Raw genomic sequence first — 20952 nt, 5'->3', positions numbered from 1 at the left:
ACAGATGTAAGAATAGTTTCTTATTTCTAAGAAATCAACTAAACTGTGAATAATGCCATTGACTTAAATCAAAAGACTGTTGCAGTGTGATTAAGGACTGCTAAATTTTACTGTCTTTAAAAAAAAATTAGTATTATTCTTATGGAATATTGTGCAAGAATAGAGTATTTGAGAGAATTAGTTTAACTTATTTTACCCTTATAAATAAATTATAGGATCACACTTGAGAAGTCCAATACTCTGTATTCTCAGTGCATCAACCAGTGTTTTATTTCATAGAATCATCAGCCTGATAATGCAATAACATTTAATATTCCTTTACGTGTTCTCTATAGTCTTAATAATTTATTAAAAGATTATGAAAAATAATGCAATTACAAAAACTAGGCATTCTGGAGGACACCATGTCTAGCCAAATATTGCAAGTTATATTTGAAAGCTAGGGAAGGATTCCTTCGTTTTGTGTATGTGTTAATTTGAGTACTGCAAAACAAAAACTGATAATGCTCATAAATAGAGGATTTCCAGTGTAAGTGTGTAGGAAAAATCTATGTATTATATGATACTACAGCATTCTAGCAATATCTGGTATCAGTGCAAAATAATTTTAATGTAATACATTAACTAGGCCCCACACTGGTCTTATGGCTTGTTGAATCCAGGTATGTCCTGACTTGTGCTGAAGGAAGAGTATTTATGAGAGTCTGTGCATGTAAATGAATTACATGAGTCAATGATAGGCCATGTAAACCCAAATAAATGAAAATGCAGAACAGCTACTGAGAGCACATATATTACAGATGCTCAGTAAAACTTAGCTCAGAGTTTTAGGCTAAAAGGCTGCAGATTTCTAGGTAAAACCTGAAGAAAATAAGGTAGACTAATTTCCACAAAGAGAATGTTTTCTTTCTGGCTCTTCTCATGGGACCATTTTCATAGGAGACTTTAGGCAGGGCTCCACTCCTCAGCTGCACAGGGGAGAGGAAGTTCTGGGAGAGATCACTCATCAAAAACTGTCATGGGCAAAACAGACTTGACTTGGGGAAATTAGTTTAATTTATTACCAATCAAGTAGGATAATGGTAAGTATAACCAAATCTTAAAACCTTCCCCACTGCTTTTTCCTGGGCTTAACCACTCCTGAATTCTCTGCCTCTTCCCCTCCTTCTGACTCTTCCAAAGGGAGTAAATATCCAAAGTGTGAAATTCTGAAAGGCATCTAGATCTTTTCAAACTGACTTTTGAAACACAGATTTTAGACTTAAAGGCTTTAATACTCAAAAGAATTGTGGGAGTCAAAATGCTGAAAATGGGGAGCTTATCAAGTGCTCTGCTTTTTAGGGAATTCACATCTCCAAATTAGCTTCAGGTCAGTTTTTGCATGGGTTATAAATTGGTTAGAGCTGTGTACATACAGCTTTTCATTAGCTCCATTCAGCCTCTCAGCTTGTCCTGGGTAAGCTGGCCATGCTCCAAAAGCAAGGTGGCTGCGTTTGCATCATGCTGCGCCTGAGCAAATATTTTCTGCTTCTCGGCAGGGTGCTTCAGCTGAGGCAGAGCACTGCTAGGGCAGTCCTGTGATTTCTGGGGCTGGCTGGCTTGCGATCTGCCTACCCACAGCAAGCCCTGAGAAGCTGTGCAAAGCTCCCCTGAGGTATCCAAGGTCAGGAATCTGCAAGCTGAGTGGGGAGCTTCGTGAGGCAGCAGTTCTTAATATTTTTAGACGGATCACTTCCTTTGTCCTTCTTTGCTGTAAAGGCTGGGTCTCCCATTTTCATTCACACTCACACTTGCCCCATCCCACCATGCTCCCTCCAGGCTTTGGTGGCCCACATGCAGCAGTGGTGAGCAGCTAAGACCCTGGGAACATCTTATTTCTTGTCAGCCCGAGTCACTGAAACAACTTGCTTAACTGCTTTTTTAAATTTGTGCTAGAAAAGTCAAGGCAGTAGAGACTGACCATGTTTTGTTTTTAAAACATCACCTTCAACTTTTTTTTTCCCCTTCATTTTCTTTATTACCATATCAAGAACAAATCAGTTAGGTGCAGTGAAGAAAATGGAAGCTAAACATATTTTAATGTACACAGAAATGTGAATATTCACTACATCTGACTGTTCCCTCTCACACTCTATGTTCTATTTATAGTTAAGTTAAAGGCATTTTAATGTTTTTGCTTTTCATTTCTTGATGGGTTGTAAAATAAATACTTTGTGGAATTGATTAAAAATGACACCTGTAACCTGAGACTGCTAAACCAGGCCAGTGCATTCTTCGTTAATGTAGCCTGTAAGAGATGCCACATGAAGATTGTCTTTTACTGGTACCTCTCAAATATGCTACTTAAAACAAGTTATGGATGAAAGGTCTCCTAATGATGTAATGGATTATGTTGAACACACTAAAAGAAATTCAGCCTTTTTAAGAAAAATGTAGAAAATGTAATTTTAAAGGCCTGGTACTGTTCCCACTAAAAGCAGCTTGATATATTTACAATTACATCAGTGAGAGGTAGAATGGGTCTTTCTTATTACATCTAACTTAAGAATGATTGGACTGGGAAAAGAAGAAATTTCTTCTCTTCATGTTCTGAAAATTTATACTGCACCGAGAGACCAGAACTGATTAATCCCAATATCAAATTCTAATGGTAGAGTCTTTTATCAAATCTGCAAGAGTACATGATATATGGGATAATAAAAATTAAAGCTAAGTAAAAATACCAACAGAGGACTCTAATTCTCATCAGTTTCCTTGGTGTGGTGCTGGCAGGAATTTTGAGCAGATTTATATACTTAAGATGAATCAAGGAAAGAACAGGATCCTGTAAGTCCTAAAGGAGAAAAATTCTGCAAGCTAGCTACTGCATGGGCTAAGAGATGTTTTAATCACAGGAATTTTAAGATACCTAGGTTGGTGATGAAATGTCACAGCTCCTAATGGTTGCTATATATATCTGTTCTCACAGATCAAAGGGGAAAACTGCTTCTGCTGCTCCTTGCCTACTGTTTTCATGAATAAACATATGCACTTATTTAACCATTTCACTGCTTTTTGCTAAAAAGCGATTTCCACAAAGAAACAAGTGAACCTGAATCTGAGAAAGAAAAATACTTTGCAAGAAATATCACATAAGTAAGAGTACTTTCTGCTAGCAGGTCATCTCAGGCAGGTGGGACAGATCACTTTCAAAGGACAAGCTGTTGTTAGGAGGTGAACACTGCTAATGGAAGGATTAGGTGAAAGACTGATTCATGCACCCGCACAAATCTTGGGCTGAAGGCAGTAGGAAATTGTTGCAGTGGGGATACTGCAACATGCATATATCAAACCAGGAGTCCCGTGGAAAGGAAATATATATGGACAGACAGATTCTTGGTAGATGTTTCAGAGATGTTTATTTCCCCAGCCGCATGGCCGGGGCTCTGCCCAGGAACTGTTCCAGTCACGGGACCCGAGGGTCCTTCTGCCCGCGCAGGGAACACAAACCAACCCATGGGAACGAGGCTGAGCAGGGGCAGGCAAACCCCGTGTCTGTGCCCTCAGGGCCCCTCTGCCAGGGCTCCATGGCAGGGGAGGGACCCCGACAGGAAATAATCCAAAAAGGAACAACACTGTGGAAAATGGCAACCTCTCCACTCCCCTCAGTATACTGACACATTTCTCCACAGTTTTGCTTGGTTGACATTGACAGAAATAGATAAAAAATATCTGTCTTTAACAAACTGACACGTAATATTTGTCAGTGATAAAGGTTTTTACAAGCATGAGATAGAGATTTGATTATGTAAATATGTGTAGCTTTTATTTTTAACCAGATGTTTAACAAACATTAATTGGAAATGTAATCTCCTTCATTTGTCTTTCATAAACAGAGAGAGAATATTAAATATGGGAAATTTCCCTTATACTTTGATTGATCTGTTGTAATTAAAATGTGGTGGGATTGTCAGCACAAAAATGCATTTTGCTTCAGTTGAAATGCAAAATTAATACAAGCGTGTGGCTTGGAGCATGTTTACTGCTATCACCACTTTCACAGTTCACAGATCTTGAGCTTGTTGCCCAGAGTGGCTGTGGATGCCCCATCCCTGGAGTTCTCCAAGGCCAGGCTGGATGGGGCCCTGAACAAGACGGTCTAGAGGAAGATGTCCCTGACTTTGGTGGGGGGGTTGGAACTTGATTATCTTTACAGTCCCTTCTAGCCTAAGCTATTCTATGATTCTAACAAATGAGAGTGTCTCTAAAAATTGTTTCCACTGCTCTGCTCCTGACCAAAGCAGACATTTTTAACACTGATGCTGCACATTTGTAACTCTGTGTTGTTGGAGTAAGATGGGCAGCTGAATATCTGCACAGGGTATCCTGGCTTTTAATAAAGTAGCAGACAGATGTATTGTTGATACGTTGAAAAATCTAGCATGCTAATTGAAGTGTGTACAACCGGAAAGCAATCTTAGGGGATGAAATAGATTTTGCAGTAAAATGAAAATCATAGAATATCTTGAGTTGAAAGGTACCCATAAGCTTCATGAAGTCCCACTCCCTCCTTCTCACAGGACTACCTAAAACTAAAACATATGGCCAAGAACATTGTCCAGATGCTCCTTGATTGATAGGTGTTTTTGGTAAAATATTTTATGGATGCTGTCAGGGTACAGCAGGGGCCAGGGCCCCCTGAGTGCCGGGAGCCGTGGGAGTCTGCAGGGTGGAGGGGCAGCAGCTGGCAGCCAGGACCTGTCCCAGACACCCAGGCTGGGAATGTGGGGATAGCCCAGCACCAGCACTGGCACCTCCATGGGGATGGGGATGGGGTTGGGGAAAGGTTGACATTGGGCTGGGCCTTGGGCCCTTGGATGGGCCTGTTGCTAAGCAGGGAAGGGCTGTGAGAGCATCGCTGAGGCAGGACTGACAGCCCAAGGGCCTGGCATGGGGTCCAGGGCCCTGGACAGGGCAAGGGGAGTCCTGGGAGACTGGACAAGGACTGTCAGGCCATAGGTGCCTTTGGGATTCACACAGGTCGTGTTTAAGTATATAAAGGTATTCATTAATGGGAAAAAAATTCAATCTGTTCTTGGTGTGTTGATTTTGAGGATTTTGAAATTCTCTTGGAAACACTGGTGAGTTTCTTCTTGTTTTAGAAGAACACTGTCTGGTGTTGCCCATGCCATGTTCTGCCTGTCTGCCATGTTGAGTTGACCCACTCCTCTGCTTGGGAACATCTGTCAGGGAAGCTGACTGAGGAGCACATAGGGTTGAATTATGGCACTTTGCTGCCTTGTGAAGATAGATGTTCTTTTGAACGAATCCTTTTTGCGTTGTTTTTATTCCACAGGGCTAGATTTATCTTGGACTTATCCAAGTAGCAGTCAGGAGTACCTTCTTAAAAGCAATTTCTGTGTCTTGAAGCAAGAAAAGATAAACTGTAAATCATCATGACCTTTTTCAGGTGGATCTACTGTTGCCTTTTGTTTATCTAGTTGGTTTGGCAGACTAATGTGTTAAGGATAATCTCCTTTACCTCTTCCCCTTTCCCCGTTTCACATGTCATTACAGGTGAATTCATGCTTTTGATTTGTCATGCATACCTATGCTTCTTGTGGAGCATATCCTATCTAACCCTAATTTGTTTGCTTTTAATCTGCCACACTTACTCTTTTGATACCAAGAAATTATTTTAAAGATCCAGATTTACAACTGAAAGATATTAATATTTCTCTATCACTTTCTTTTTTACATTATGGAAAATGAATGTATTCCCACCAAAATTTTGGGTTTCCTAAAGGTGCAATATTTTTTGCTGCCAATCTGGATTTGTGAGGTATCTATGACATACAGAAAATGTTAAATTTGGTCACTTTGGTCTGAAGACTATTGCATGTTATGAAACACTCCAGGGTTTCCTATAAATGAGAAATTTTTAACATTCACTTTGTTGCTGTGTGGAATTATATTCTTTTGACAATGCATTGAGCTGGAAATACAAACTTGTAAGCAAATGCTGAGAGTTACAATTTCACAAGAACCCAAGCACATCCTGAGTTGTGCTGAGCAAACCTTGTCTAGTTTTTTCAATTGCATCAGGCATCGACTGAAAAGTTATTTTTCATTTCTGTGGAGATGGTAATGTATTTCTCATACTTTTTTTTCAATAAAACATAGGTGTAATGGAAGCTGGTGTTATTTTTGTCTACAGATAAGACAGCAAATCAGGGTTTCATTAGAATATGATTTTTTCTCATTTTCATGAATCTTTCTCCACAGCTAGTTTTGCTAGCTGTGGCTCTGACTTACCCCACTCTACAAGCAGAGCAGGAGTATTGGAGAGGTTGTAATGCCGGTTCCTTTTTCTCTCTTTAAGGTCAGATTCATGGTCTTCCTCTCTGGTGGTCAGCCAGCCACAGAGCAGCAGTAACTTTACAGTCATACCTTTTCATTTTATTGAATTGAGGTTTGGAGCATTTAATATAGAAATCTGTTAAACCAACAGAGAACTCATATTTCCCCTAATATACTTATATATTGGCAATTATGTGTCTTTCAATGCACAGCAGTACATTCACTCCTGTAAATTAAGTTTATTCTGATCGGAGGTAGACTTAACTGACCAGTACAGGCATGTATGTCAAAGCCTTGTGCTCCCTTCACAACAGAAAAATGTAGGTATTTCTACACATGGGGCATGACTCATTTGACCATGACTTAGATGTCTCACGTAGATCACATGACTTTTATTCCAGAAACACCTGTTTCAGTTGTTGCCTGTAGAAAGAGTTGTAAACTGACTGAAGCAATCAATTCCACACGATCTACACTGGCACTACATTAATTATCCCAGAAATAACTTGCGTCGTTTTTGTTTGAATGCAAAATGATACCCTACTACCTCTCTCCTTCCTGTTTCTACCTAGATTTCTTTTAAGTCACTGGTTCATTCCTCTGCTTTCCAGACAGACTGATCACCTTTCACAGTTCTCACAAATTAATGCATAATCCAACTCCTCGCCACTTGATGTTTCCATTCTCACTCTCCCTATGAATAGAAGAATATCCCATATTAAACTCACTGTTTCCAATTTGAGCCTTTTACTTTTTGGTCATTTCATAGACTGAGGTTGGAAGGAACCTTTGGAGGTCATCTGGTTCAACCTTCTGCTCAAGCAGGGTCACCTAGAGTGAGTTTCCCAGGACCACATCCATGTAGCTTTTGAGTATCTCCAAGGTTGGAAACTCCACAACCTGAGTAGGCAACCTGTACTAGTTCTTGGTCGCCCTATATAAAAAAAGTGTTCTCTGATGTTCAGAGGGAGCCTCCTTTGGTTAGTCTATGGCCTTTGGTCCTGTCTCTGGGCACTACTGGAAAGGTACTTATGTACATGGATAAGATCATGCTGAGCATTCTCATCTCCAAGCTAAACAGTCCCAGCTGTCTTAGCCTTTCTTCACAGGAGACATGTCCCAGGTTCCTGTCACCTTTGTTGACCTTTGTTGGATACTCTCCAGCATGTCCATGCATCCCCTGTACTGTGGATCCCAAAACTGGAGACTGTACTCCAGGTGTGGCCTCACCAGTTCTGAGCAGAGGGAAAGGATCATTTCCCTCCACCTGCTGCAACACTCCTACTAACGGAGCCCAGAGTACTGTTAGCCTTTGATGCAAGTGCTCATTGCTGGATCATGTTCAGTTTGGTGTCCACCAGGATCGCCAGGGCCTTTTATGCAAAACTTTTGCCACTGGATTTGTAGAAGAGTTTGATCTCTTTGCATTGGCACTGAGTGTTTTTGAACAGTTTCGTATGCCCACCCTTAGATTTTTTTCCTTGGGGTAAACCAGCCAATGTTTTAAATTTTTTTTTGTAGGTCATATTTTTTAGACCTTTAATCACATTTATTGCTTTTCACCAGACTCTCCAATTGATCCACATCTTTGTTTTACTAAAAAGGAACAGATTTGCCTATCTGGGGCCTGAAAAATGGTGGTCACAGAATAAGGATTACTTCCTGTGTTTTGCAAGCTCTCTTTTTGTTTATGTAGTCCTGTATAGTGTTTTTTTTCTTAATGACAGCATGACATATTGACTTATATTCATTTGTTCCGCTCTGCACTCAGGGCCAGCTTCTTAGGGACAGTTATCCTGCTTGCATTTTTTGCATTTGATTATTTCTGCCTAAGCATATTTATTGCCCTTGTTTTGAATTCCGGCTTCAGCCCATTTTTCCAATTTAAGAGATTTTTTTTTTTTAATTCCAGTGTTGTCCATTATACTTTCAGCCCTTCTAGATGTGTCATGGAAACATAACAGGCAGAGTCATTACATTTCTTTCTGCAAGTGGACTGTTGCCTTGTCTGGTGTTCACAAAATCCCCTAAGCCCCTAACTGCTCAAATATTATGAAATACCTTGCTGTAAATGTTCCTGAGACACTGCCATGTATCCTATAGGACATTCAGGGAAGTCCAGTTGTTTTAAAATTCAGGCTGGACCTCCTTTCTGAAAGTCGCCCTATACTCTTTGTGCCTTGAAGTGATGATGGTGATGGTGTCCAGGTTGATTTATCATAAGCTGATTGTGCCCCAGTCTTTCCATCCTCTAAATAACTATGAACCTTTTAAGGAAGCAGCTTTGTTTACTCTTACTGAATTTGTTCATTGTATGAAATCAAGCATGCATATGTAACTGTGTATGAAAGTGTGGCCCTAGCACTGCAAGTTTCTAACCTAGTCCCAATAAATAAATCTAAAAAAAGAAGACTATAATCACAGTTTGGGAGGGTTTATGCACTGATCAAAATCAAAGGAGCAGCTCTATTAAAATTTGTGGATTTCAGAGGCAGCAGAAGAGGTCTGGCCTACTGAAAAAGAAAATTATTTTTTAAGCCCCCCAGTTATTTCTCAAAGATAACATCTCATATTTCCTTAATCATTTTGAGGAGATGTGTGCACCTTCTCTCAGTCACTATTCCAAAACACACATCTTTGTGCAGAGTAGTATCCTCCCTCGGTGCAACCGGTGAAGCTTTTCCCTGTGCTTTTCCGTAAAGATTAGGCAGTGGATTTGGCATTTGATTCATAAGCTCTTTGATCCTAGGATGGCTTGCATCCAGAGTGTGCAGAGGGTGTGCAGAGGGTTGGATATTGTGTACCTAATGAAGTAGCTGGTGGTGCACTGCTCAGTAGGAGACTCTGTATTCTCGAACAGCAGCTTTAGAATCTGTCAGTATTTCCAAGGCTGGTCTTTGGGGAGAGAGACTGAAAGAGTTCCTTAGAATCAGGAACTGTTTGCTCCCTTTCATTGCAGTGGGTTTGTGGTGGAACTAAAATTCAGCGATAGGTTTTTTGTTTTCCATCCCAGAACTACTTAGGCTGTGCTGTCATTTCACAGCAACATAATACTGTAAAATATGATATGCAATTGCTCATTTCAAAATGTTCTCTTATACCACTGTAAATCAGGAAAATGTCCTCTGAAAGTGGTGGAATTATTCTAATTTTTTTCAGTGAGAATATAATTAAAGAGACAGGAAGGCAATGAAATGTAGGAGTAATGAAATACAATTGATGACAGAAATGTTTCAATCTTTCCCTGCTTATATGAAAGATGGATGATGCCATTCTGATTGCCTGTAGGGTTATGGTCCAGGTGTAAAGCTGTCCAGCTTTGGGGAGGTGCCCAGAAATGTGACTTACTATGGCAAGCTTCAGGTAAACCAGATATCCTATATCATCAGCTCAACTTTAAGATACAAAGAAGAATATAAGAAGCAAGAGGAATCAAAGAAAAGATATGGAAGTCATGCTGGATCACAGTCGCAGACTGAAGTCTGCTAGAAAGAGTCTGAATCATCTCTGAAGCTTCTTTGGAAAGGAAAGGGCTTTGCAAAAACTGAGAAGAATGATGCAGTCTTAGCTCTTCTCTGCTGCTGTTCTTTACAAGATTTGGGTGTTTCTTTCCAGGAAAGCTGGGGCAGCTTCGTGTCTGTTGTCCTGTTCCCTGATTTGGCAACTTGAAGAGACTGGCAAGACTTTTTCTAAAACACCCATCAGTCATCAAGAGAGAGCAGGACGACAGAATCACTAGCGTAACATGAAAGAAGGGATAGGGAACATCAGCAATTCCTGTTAGGCAGAACAAGTGATAATAGTATTCAGGGGGTAAAGCTGAAATAGCACTGAACCTTTGACAGTTTTAGGAAGCTAATCAGTTGTGTAGGGAGAATGTCTTTGCAAAAGTTTCTAAAAATGCTCAACCTTGTTGAAGCAGGGGGTCAGCTCACTTGGTTATTATTAGTTAGGCATTTTACAGGATTGTCTGTCTTTTATTGCTTTTCACACATAAGTCTCCAAAGTGTGTTATAGGGTGGTCAATAGCATCATTCCTGCTGTGCTAAAAGGCCAGATAAGAAGTCAGGGTTGATAATTTGCCTGAGGTTACCCAGAAGTAGAGCAGAGGACTCCAGTGCCTGTTTAGTACATTATTTACTCAGTCAGTGTTTCCTGAGAAAAGTCCACCTGGGGACGGTTGGCACAATACATTAACACAGACAGAGATCACATCAAAGAGTTTAACACCTCAAATTGACAGAGGTGAAGTGGTGGCACAGGAGGATGCATTAATTTTCTTCTAGTCTCACAGCAGGTTAACAGGAGAAACACAACTCCAAGCCAGGTGCCTTGCCTTGCTGACAAGCAGCTCACCCCCAGGGCAGGCTGGCTCAGCCTGGGTCTGTGGTCACACTCTCGCCTCCTGAGCTGAAAACACCCTGTTTTCACCTGGAGATGGAAGAGGCAAGTGATAATATGAGATACTTTTATTTCACACAAGAGTGAAATTGTACAAACAGGAAACTCCAGCAAAAGGGAACAAAACAGGAAGAGAATTTAGAAATGCTGTACCATGTATTTCATATTTGGCAACTTGTACTTCAGAATTAAAACAATTTTGCATGTGCCCTTTTGAAAGCATGAGGCTGCATGCATGAAGAAAGCATCCTATTTCCCAGGGAGCCTTGTTTCAAAAGTAGAAAAAGAACACTTAGCCATGGAGCATTAAATCAGCTCATGTAGGTAGCTGACTAGCTTTCTCACAGAGATGAATGTCCCAGAGTGAAGCTGAGCAAGTAGGGCTTAGAAATGTAAATATTAGTAGGTGTGCAGGAACATAAATTAGAAAATTTGACAATTTTAATTACTTGCATTTACTTTCACTTGCTGAGTTCCCTGGCTGACATCAGAAGCTGCATCTGTTAGGTTGCTAGAAGAGAAGGCAGAGGGCAATGGGGACAGGATAGGCTCAATTCCCATGTTGCCATAGAGTCTGCTATGACAGTATATTACCTAATGTAAAAAAAAAAAAACAAAAAACCCCCAACAAAACTAATAGAAAGAGTGGCTTCCTAAAATCTCCTCCAAATATGGAAGTACTGTGTAGGATTAGCTGTCACCTCAGCAGGAGCTTTCAGGCCACTGGACACTTAAATCACATCATTATTGCAGACACCTCTGGGTTCCCTGATGGAGGTTTTTCTGTTTTGCTTGGTAGGATTAGGGATGGAAGGAGGATTAAATGATAAGTGAATCATGTGACAGTGAGCAAATGCCTACATGATGAAAGAAATGGTGACTGGAGGAGACCTTTTTATTTCAAGAGATTGTGTAGAATACAAAAACACAGATATAGGGCATTATGGTGCCTAACACCATGCTTAGATGCATAAGGTTTGTGTGTTGTGCCTGTTTTGACCATGAGATCCTTGGGTTAAGGACTGTGGGTATTTTAGATCACGTAGCACAGTATTGGCCTGGTCTTTGTGCAGTCCTGGAATGGAAGCATTAATCAGGTTGTTCTTCATGACAGAGGCTATGGCAAGCTGTATTTACAAAGAGATACAGTTTCTCTTACTTAATTTAGTTTTCAGTGTTCATTTCAGTCTGGTAGTTTTGTGCTCGACTGCCATGATGGAGCAAGAGGTAACAATCCACGGCCTCGGTGATATAAACCCTTGGACAACACTCAAAACATCTAGCCATTTAACAGGCAGTTGAAAAAGCTATAAACCACCTGATGCTCATTCCTTACTGTTCCTTCTACTGTTCCACAAATAAAAATTGGGTGAATCTCTATCACCAAGAAATCTGCAGATTCTAACTGAATATCAGCCTTCAACTCTGCTGCATGTATGAGAAGGAAAAGAGGAAACAGGAGGACTAGTACGATATTTTCATGCCATTTGTTATTTTATAGGGTTGTTTTTCGCATCTATTTTTATTTGATTCCTCTGTAAAATGGCCACAATTGACTTGTATTAGCTATTTTGCTGAAAAATAACAGAAGGTACTTTGTTTCACTAACCTGCTTTCAGACAGTTGCAATTTCTCATTACTTTTTTTTCTTTTTGTAATTTATAGCTAAGTAACAGAAAGAACAACTCTGGAATTTGCTTGTAAGGCCACGTACATTCCAGGAGCAATATTTAGACATCACACTGAGAACACATATTATTGCTTTCTTATTTAACTGGGTACAAATAAAATCCAACATCTGATTTGGGAATACTTTTGTGACAATTTAGGCTGTTTTTTGACTCAATTTGGTGAGCAAACTGTGTGAGTCTCATTACTTGAATAGGTGAGTGCAAGAGGCTTCTGTATAAAAGGCTACAGTTTATTGTTTTAGCCAAAAAGGAAAGACGGAGAAAGTAGAATGAGGATCCACATCTATCAGCTGATTTTTCCCCTTTTCTGAACTCTGGTTTTTTATTTTGCAGGTGATGGAAATTAAAGGACAAATGATTCATGTGCCAGAATCAAATTCCATATTGTTTCTGGGTTCCCCCTGTGTGGACAAGCTGGATGAGCTAATGGGCCGAGGCCTCCATCTTTCAGACATACCTATCCATGATGCTACTCGTGATGTCATATTGGTTGGGGAGCAAGCAAAGGCACAGGATGGCTTGAAAAAACGAATGGATAAGCTGAAGGCAACGCTAGAATGTACACACCAAGCCCTGGAAGAGGAGAAAAAGAAGACAGTAGATCTCCTTATTTCTATTTTCCCTGAAGAGGTGGCTCAGCAGTTGTGGCAGGGGCAGCAGGTTCAGGCCAGGAAGTTTGATGATGTCACCATGCTCTTCTCGGACATTGTTGGCTTCACTGCCATCTGTGCTCAGTGCACGCCCATGCAGGTCATCAGCATGCTCAATGAGCTCTACACACGCTTCGACCACCAGTGTGGATTCCTTGACATCTACAAGGTAATAGCTCATGTCCTAACCTAGCAAAAGCTAGTTGAAACGAATGCAGAAAGAATCCTGGTAGCTTTCTTCCTAAATTGAAGACCTTCCCTATAAAAATATGAAGGCAATATTTTTGTTTTATGTGCAAAAAAACCCAAATCTGAAATATGACCATTGAAACTCAAATGCTTTAATATGAAACTGTCATCATGGTACTTCCATGGGAATATAGGCCTCATATTCCCATTTCCTTATAGAAATGTACATCTCCTGTATGATAGCCTGATTTCCTTTAGATGACACATCAGCAACAGCATCCTAAGGATGAAGAAGTGCACAGTGATGAATCCTAACCCAAGCTGCAGCTCCTGGGAGGCACTCACTTTCCACTTGAATGCTTTAGGGTTTAGGCATTTATCTTTCCCTTCAAAGAACTAAAATTTTCCATAAGGAGCAGAGCATTCACTAAAAAAAGTTATTATAAGAAACTTCCACTGAAAAACAGGAAGAGGACAGCAGGTGTCCGTGCACAGTCAGTGTAATGAATGGGACATGGCCCTGGTGTGCCATGCTCCAAAGGAAGTGTCACACATGTTGGTCTCATTAGAGAACTCATCTTCACTTCTCTGAAATGGATTTGGTGTCCAGTATGTATCTGAGAGAAAAAAGAGGGGAGGTAGAATTTAATAAATGCACTGAAGATATTATCTGTGTAATTATCCTGTGAAACCTACAGACTGTGTTGTATATGGAATACCTTTAATTTTCTGATAGAAGAAATAGAGCAAGTTTCTTTTTATATGTTAATGCACGAGAGAAAAGAAATGTGGTTGTAAAATTATATGTTGACTTTATTATATGTCTGAGGTTTGCAAACTAACAGTTTTCAAACTGTTTCATACAGTATTTGTTAGGCTGCAGAGATAAAGATCTCACAAGTGTGCTGCCCCTTTAATTTCTAGCCTTTAATGCACTTTAAAAGGAATTGAAAAATAATTATTACCCACCTAAATAATAATCAGGGGTGAAACGTTATAGCACATACCACAGATAGAACTGAAAATGGTATAGCTAAAGGTTGGCAGGGCACTTTACCAAAGTAAACAAGCACACTGTAAAGAAGTTGGGCTCCTGGGTTAGGGTTTTGTTTTACTAATGCTCAGAAGCCAAAGGCCACGTTGGGACACGAATGCAGTGGAAGGTACCAGCCCTCATTTGAAAACTGTTACAGTGATATAGTCAAAAAAGATGGTGAGTGCAATCTCAGTTTGTGTTAGTCTGATGTTGCTGCACTGGATTAGGACCCAGCTCTGGGAACAGGATTTGAGGAACTTCTGACCCAGAGTCAGGAGTGATACCTAGTAACCCTGCTTCACATGCTGTGTGTTCACATGCTTCACATGGGTGTATTCGCTGTGTTCCCAGGTGATTAATTTCAGCTGTTTTGAAGCATTCAGAACATTCTTTGTTGAAAATTATGGTTGCATGGGAATAGGATATAAAGTATGCAAAACTCTATGATCTGACTGTAAGGAAGGCTGGCTGAGTCCTGTGAGAACACTAAGGAGGAATATTTATGCATAGGTCATGAATATTATACCATTTAGACCATGGCTTTCTGCCTTTCACCTAGCTTTGTGCTACTGTGGCTAGAAAGATGTTACTTTATGAGAAGACTGTCCTGACCAGTGAAATAAGGTCATAGCTGTTGAGATAGGCAAGATGAGATTTATGCATTCATTAAAAGGAATAAGCACTTCCATGTCAAGACTGCCATGTAATTCTGTGAGTAAAGGTATTAATAAAACCTGCTTTTCTATGGAAGAATGGCTTACAGCTCTAACACCCTTTCTCCGCTGTTGCTGCCATAATATAGGCAGTTCCTTCTCAGATCCTTTCATCCTGAATTTTCTTTATCTCCCTACTCCCCCCATCCCTGGACCCTCCCTACGTGTCCCCTGATGCCCACCACCACCCACTAATAAGCAAGGTACTGTGCTCTGTGGCTATTCTGGAGCTGTATGCACCTTTTTTTCTCCCCTCCAAATGTTTTTTATTTTTTTTTTTAACCAGAAATCTAAAAAAAAAATCTGAGGGGTTAAGTGAAAATGACTCAGTTTAGCACTACAGAAAGAAAAAACTCAGGCAATGAACCCATTTTTGTTTCACTAGAGAATCAGGCTTCAAATAAAATAGCAATCCTTTTGAAAGAAAACATTTTCATTTTAAAATGAAAATAGGTTGTGTGTTTATATCTTTTTCATTTGTTTCAGGTGATATTCTGGAAGCAAAGTTTATTGCTAGGAATGATCACCATCGCAACAATTATGATTTTAGAAGTTATTGTCAGGTAGTGAATTTTAGATACTTAATCACCACTTTGGTGGGCTTTGTACTGAGCCCACCTCAAAGATATACTTGTGTAACTAGGCTACAGAAATTTATTATGTGACCTAAATACATCAATTTTTAAATTTGCTTGGTTTTTAGCAGCATGGCAAGAATAATTTGCAAAGATTATTTGGTGGGTACATCTGAATACCAAATTCACCATTTTGTAAACAGAAAATTAAGCAAAATTCAATAAATAAGTTCCATGCTGTAAATAATTTACCCAGCTTTACTGTTACAGAATTTTGTATTCAGAACCTCAGTGCTTCTAATCTTGGATTCGGACAATGAACATAATATTTTCATTTATAGAGAAATAATGGCACAGAAAGAGCAAAGATCCTCACATTTAACTAGCCAGACATAGAGGACAAGCATAATGAGCTGTTACACAGCTGTCTGTGATACAGACTAAAAATGCTTGGAGAGGGCTGAAGGGTGATGAGTTAGACTTTGAAATTTCTTGAGAATCAAAGTAGGTAGTTATAACTGATGAGGTAGGGAAAGCTTATCCAATGGATGGAGGCACAGTTAGGAATGACACAGACAGATGATGGGCTCAGAAAATGAATTTCATGGCAGCATTTTGAATGGATACCAGTGATGACAGATTACATTTGTCGAGGCTGAGGGAGAACATTGCCATAATTGAGATGCACGGTGTTATGAGCCTGGGTGACAGTTTTAGCAATCTAGAAGAATCTGTGTTTTAGAGAGTGAAACCTGGGAAAGAATCTGCTGACATACACCCTTGGTGAAAAGATTAGGATGGACATATTTGTGATAATCACAGAAGGGCAAGGAGGTGAAAGACCTGAGACCTGGTGATGGATTTGGAAACTGGTGCTGCTGACTCTCCAAGCTAATTATATTTGGTTTGGAGTTGAGGAATGGGAAAAAAAGATGCTGTCAAGCAGGGAGTGCAGTTCAGAGCAGTGTAGCTGCAGATGCTTGGCAGGCTGGTGTTTGTGGACATGCAAGTAGAAACATGGACTCCAGGAGCAGAAGTCACGGGAGAGATATCTCAGTAAGTTTTGAAAGCTGTGGCTTTGGGTAAAATATGTACTTGTTGGCCCGTCTGTTTTGACCTGTTTTTCTCTGCATCTGAGTTCCTGTTGTTTGTCAGCCAAGTACTGATGCTTCAGTTAAGCCATCTCTTTATCAAATAAGCTATTTAGATATGCTGCAGCTGGCATTTAAAACTTAACCCTGCAGTCTGAAATCTTCCCTGCTTAATATTCCCACAGCTTCTGTTTGTCCTTCATGTAATATGTATTTGACATTGGCTCATTTAAAATATTTGTTTCTTGTTGATCCCTTCTGCCTTTGCAGGCCTGCTTTCTCAGCTCTTTTCCCCTCAGTTTCCTTTCTGAAACATTTCCCCTGTGCACCCTTTAACTACTGTGTAAAGGCAGCATTTACTGTGCATGTTTTTTTGGCTCTGTGTGCAGTGACTGTGTGGCTATATATGTTGGCTTGGTAATGTCAAGCCAAACAGAGCAGAACCAGACCTGATCCTGTAGGTGTTAGTTTCTTTGTCCTTTCTCTAAATAGGGCAGCATTTGCCCTTGAAGACATTGCAGATTTTCCTTGACACTATACTTCACTTTCTGTGAGGTGCTAAGTCCCACTTTCCATGTCTAAGCAGAGAGTCCTAAATGTTTCTTGAAAACTGTGGTCAGCTGCTATACATCTTTGTATTTCTTTGCTATACATCTTCGTTGTAAAAATTTTAATTGAAAGTTTATTGAGTATTTATATAAGACAATATACTTACATACATTAATTTTACAGTCAGAATCCACAACGTTGTTATATGAATTTCTGTTTTCTTTTTGGTTTCATTATTTGGTTAAACTGGCACTCTCTCTGAGTGGTACCACACAGCTTCCTTGGGCTTTTATTCCTGGCAACACAATTCACTTAGCATGTTAGATCTTTGTTTTCTGATTTTATATGCCTAACACTGTCTACAGCCTTAATGTTTGCTCATTGTAAAGACCTGAGACTGAAAAATGATGGCAAATCTGGACTGTCCTGCAATTATTCAAGACTGATACTCACCGGTTTTGTTTAGGTTGTGATACAATGCTTTCAGGAACCTAATTTTAAACTCCCATTTTCTAAGAATATCGCTTTACATTTCTGTACTGGTAGTTTAAGTTGCAGAAATCTGTATTCATTTTACAGAAAATACCAGTACATTCTCAGTGCCATGACTGTCCCCTCTTGAGAACTAATACATCTTGTATCCAAATACATGTTCTTGACCTTATTATCAGTGCTATAATGACTAAAGAATACTTCAATAAACAGGGTCATGAGTTTCAGACTATTCTGAAGTTTTCCAGGCTTTATGTTTCATAAGTTAAAAAACATAGTCCCCAGGTTTTCCTGTACAATCTACAGCCACTATTTCTGCCAACTTTCTGTCCAGTTATAACCTTTTAAGTTCAGTACAAATACATGGCCGTTTTGAGAAGTTTTTAAATTCTAAACTTCAGCTTAGGCATTTGCAAAAGGCAGGAAGTGCAATTAAGATATGTAAAATGATAGTGATACTCTTACATGTATTGCACATAAAATATTTTTTTTAAAATGGAATGGGGCAGTTCAGAGGATTATCAGTGCAGTAGGTGTTGCTTCTTCCTGATAGTTTAAAGTCAACAGGTTTTGAATGTGTAACAGATGAAAATGGGTAATAGAAAAAAATTTCCATTGCCCAGAAGCTCGCTCTCTCTGTGGTGCCACCCAGCCTGTTAGAGCTGCCTGCTGCACACTGCTCTGTTTGGGTCCCACCACAGAGGGTTCCTGAACCTTCTTTCTTCTGTCTTTGAGCAGGCAATGACACTTTCTCCTCCTGGGACTCTTTGCCCATATGTGGACTTGATGGCACACTGGCATCTCACTCCAATATGAAGTTAGAGCAAAGCTGGGGCAGCTGTCTCTTTGGGGAACTCAGAACTGTTCTTGGGTTAAGGGGAAAAAAAAACAAACCTTAAAAAAAAAAAAAGAAACACAAAAGGTTCCATGGATTTTCCCTGCAGATCTGGTTAACACACCACCCAAGAACTTAAGACTTCCCTTTACTTCAAGCACGTATTTTTCTCCAGCCTTGTGGACAATTTACACTTTCTGTCTTTAGGGAGATCTGCAAATGAAGCAAACAGACACTCAGGCTCCAGAGGAGTTATTCTTTGCTTTATAAACATACAGCCCTGCACAAAGCACTAAAACATCTGTGCATGTTCTCCTGCAATACATCACCCAAGAATCCTCTAAAGGGCCTAGGACTTCTGTTTCTGTATATAACTACTTCTCTGCTTCTTCAGGAATACCATACTTGTATATAATTCCTTCTATTTTTCTTTTTTTTCTTTTTTTTTTGTCTCTCTCCTTTAACTTTTCTCTTATCTGGAAAGCACACATTTGTTTTTAACTGCCCTGGTCCATTTCTCTCAAGTTGCATGGGAGCCTTAGAATCTATGTCCAGCTTACAGGTCCTGGGAGCACTTTCCAAGCCCTCAGTTTGTATGTGAAGCCTGGCTATAAGCTGACCTTTAACTTGAATAGAGCCAGGAAGGGTGTCCCCTCTGCTCCATATTGGGGAGCGAGCCCACATTCTATGGCTAGGCAGGAACCATGGCTAAGGGCATTCCCTCTTGTAGCACACAGGTCTCCCTGATGCTATGTCCTTTGTTTTATTCTGTCAAGTTTTTCCGCCTTCTAAATTTAAGAACCTCTGAGGGACTGGAGAAAACTAATTTCACTTTCCCTCTGCTTTGGCTCTTGTAATTTTTAAGCAGTCTGGTGTTGTGCTAGATCTGGAGGATACATAGCACAGCTGTGACAACATATGGCTGGACTTTTATATACCAAGATGCAACATTTTCATTCATGCAAATAGCATTCATAGCTGTACCTTAATTTATTAAATTATTGAAGTGGACATGGAGGATACTTAAGTAAGTTAATAGGAACTAGACAACATATGAATTTCAGGACACAGAAATTAAAGCTTGTGTAACCTTGAGGAAGATACTGTGGTTCACTAGGGGGTTAAATACTGGGGATACCTATAGCAAATTAAGACCACTCTTCCATCTGGAGAAGGACATTAAACTGAAATGTGTGCCTTATGTCATACATTATTATTTTAATATTTTCTTATTTTGTTGAACAGTTCTGTACTTTGACATTGCATTAAGGCAGAATGCCAGCCAGGATGTTTTCTATTCATCAGAGATAATTGATTTGATTTTTGCAATTTCGTATTTGCCTACAGAAGAGAGAAATAATTTATGCATTATGACTTTTGTATTCCGTGGCTGTTGTGTGCAAACCTGATTTTGATGTCATGTAGACCGCAAGTCTTCTGGCATGACTGTCTTTCAACGAGTGAAAAAAAGCCCTCTTTTAAAATACTAGGTAGTAATTCTACACAGCAAGTACTATTTGTCTTTTTACTTCTGTAGAGGAAGTAGCACTCTGAGTTACAGTGTAGATGAAAGAGTTCCTCCACATATTGCATGCTGAAAATCTGTGCCTAAGACTGCTAAGTAGGTGCTATAGAAAGAGTTCAAACACAGCTCTTCTAGCAAAATGCTCCTGAACTTGCCAGTATGTAACATCATTAAACTCACTAAAAATAAGATGCCCCCAGGCCTGGTAAGAGCAATTTTTTCTTAATTAGGCTCCTGGGAAAGGAAGTTGGTTTTATAGGAAGTCACTTCTTTTAAAAAATGAGCTTTACAAGAAGAACAGAATTCTGAACTTCATAGGTTGACATCTGTAATCCACCCCTTCTCACATGGGAGGTGTTTTCCTGAAGTCAAGAACCATAATGTCACGTTGTAAAAGTGTTGCAAAGTTACCTTGAAACTTGGGCATAAGATTTCACTGCCTAGGAGTTGATTTTGAAAACATTAAAAACAGAACCTAAGAGAGTGAAACACTAAGTAGGAGCTGAAGGACATTGTTTGAGAACAAGTGTGTTCTCAAATCCTATCTTGAAAACTTTAAAATCCTTTCCAAAGAAGAAAGTTTTTTATAATATACCAGAGATTTGGAAACCTATAAATACTGCTTTACTGCTGACTAATATTGTTAAGCTTCACAGTGCTGCAAAATTCAGCCGTTTCAAGGCTTTTCTGACAAATCTTAGCAGTAGAAAAAACATAGAGAAAACTTCAAAATGTAAACAGAATTAGGCCTTAATTGGTATTCACACAACAGCAAAAAACCAAACAGGTTTTGATTAATTTGAGAAAGGACAGTATTCACTCTTTGCTATGTAGACAGAAATGTGGATCTAGAACTACCTCAGGAT

The 20952-nt window shown here is 39.7% G+C and overlaps 1 protein-coding gene across 1 annotated transcript in view; it reads left to right on the top strand.

The window, feature by feature from the left end:
* GUCY1A2 (guanylate cyclase 1 soluble subunit alpha 2) overlaps positions 1-20952 on the top strand; it is a gene marked incomplete at its 5' end in the record, with an annotated part of 141172 nt that overhangs the window by 66351 nt on the left and 53869 nt on the right. The window contains one exon of the mRNA XM_082277748.1: positions 12765-13250. Coding sequence (XP_082133874.1) covers positions 12765-13250 — 486 coding nt within the window. The remainder of the gene's footprint in view (positions 1-12764; positions 13251-20952) is intronic.

Source organism: Coloeus monedula, assembly GCF_965178545.1.
Source record: "Coloeus monedula genome assembly, chromosome: 3".
In the NCBI taxonomy this organism is placed as follows: domain Eukaryota; kingdom Metazoa; phylum Chordata; class Aves; order Passeriformes; family Corvidae; genus Coloeus; species Coloeus monedula.
Note: the sequence above shows the minus strand (reverse complement) of the source record. Positions and strands in the feature narration are given on the sequence as shown.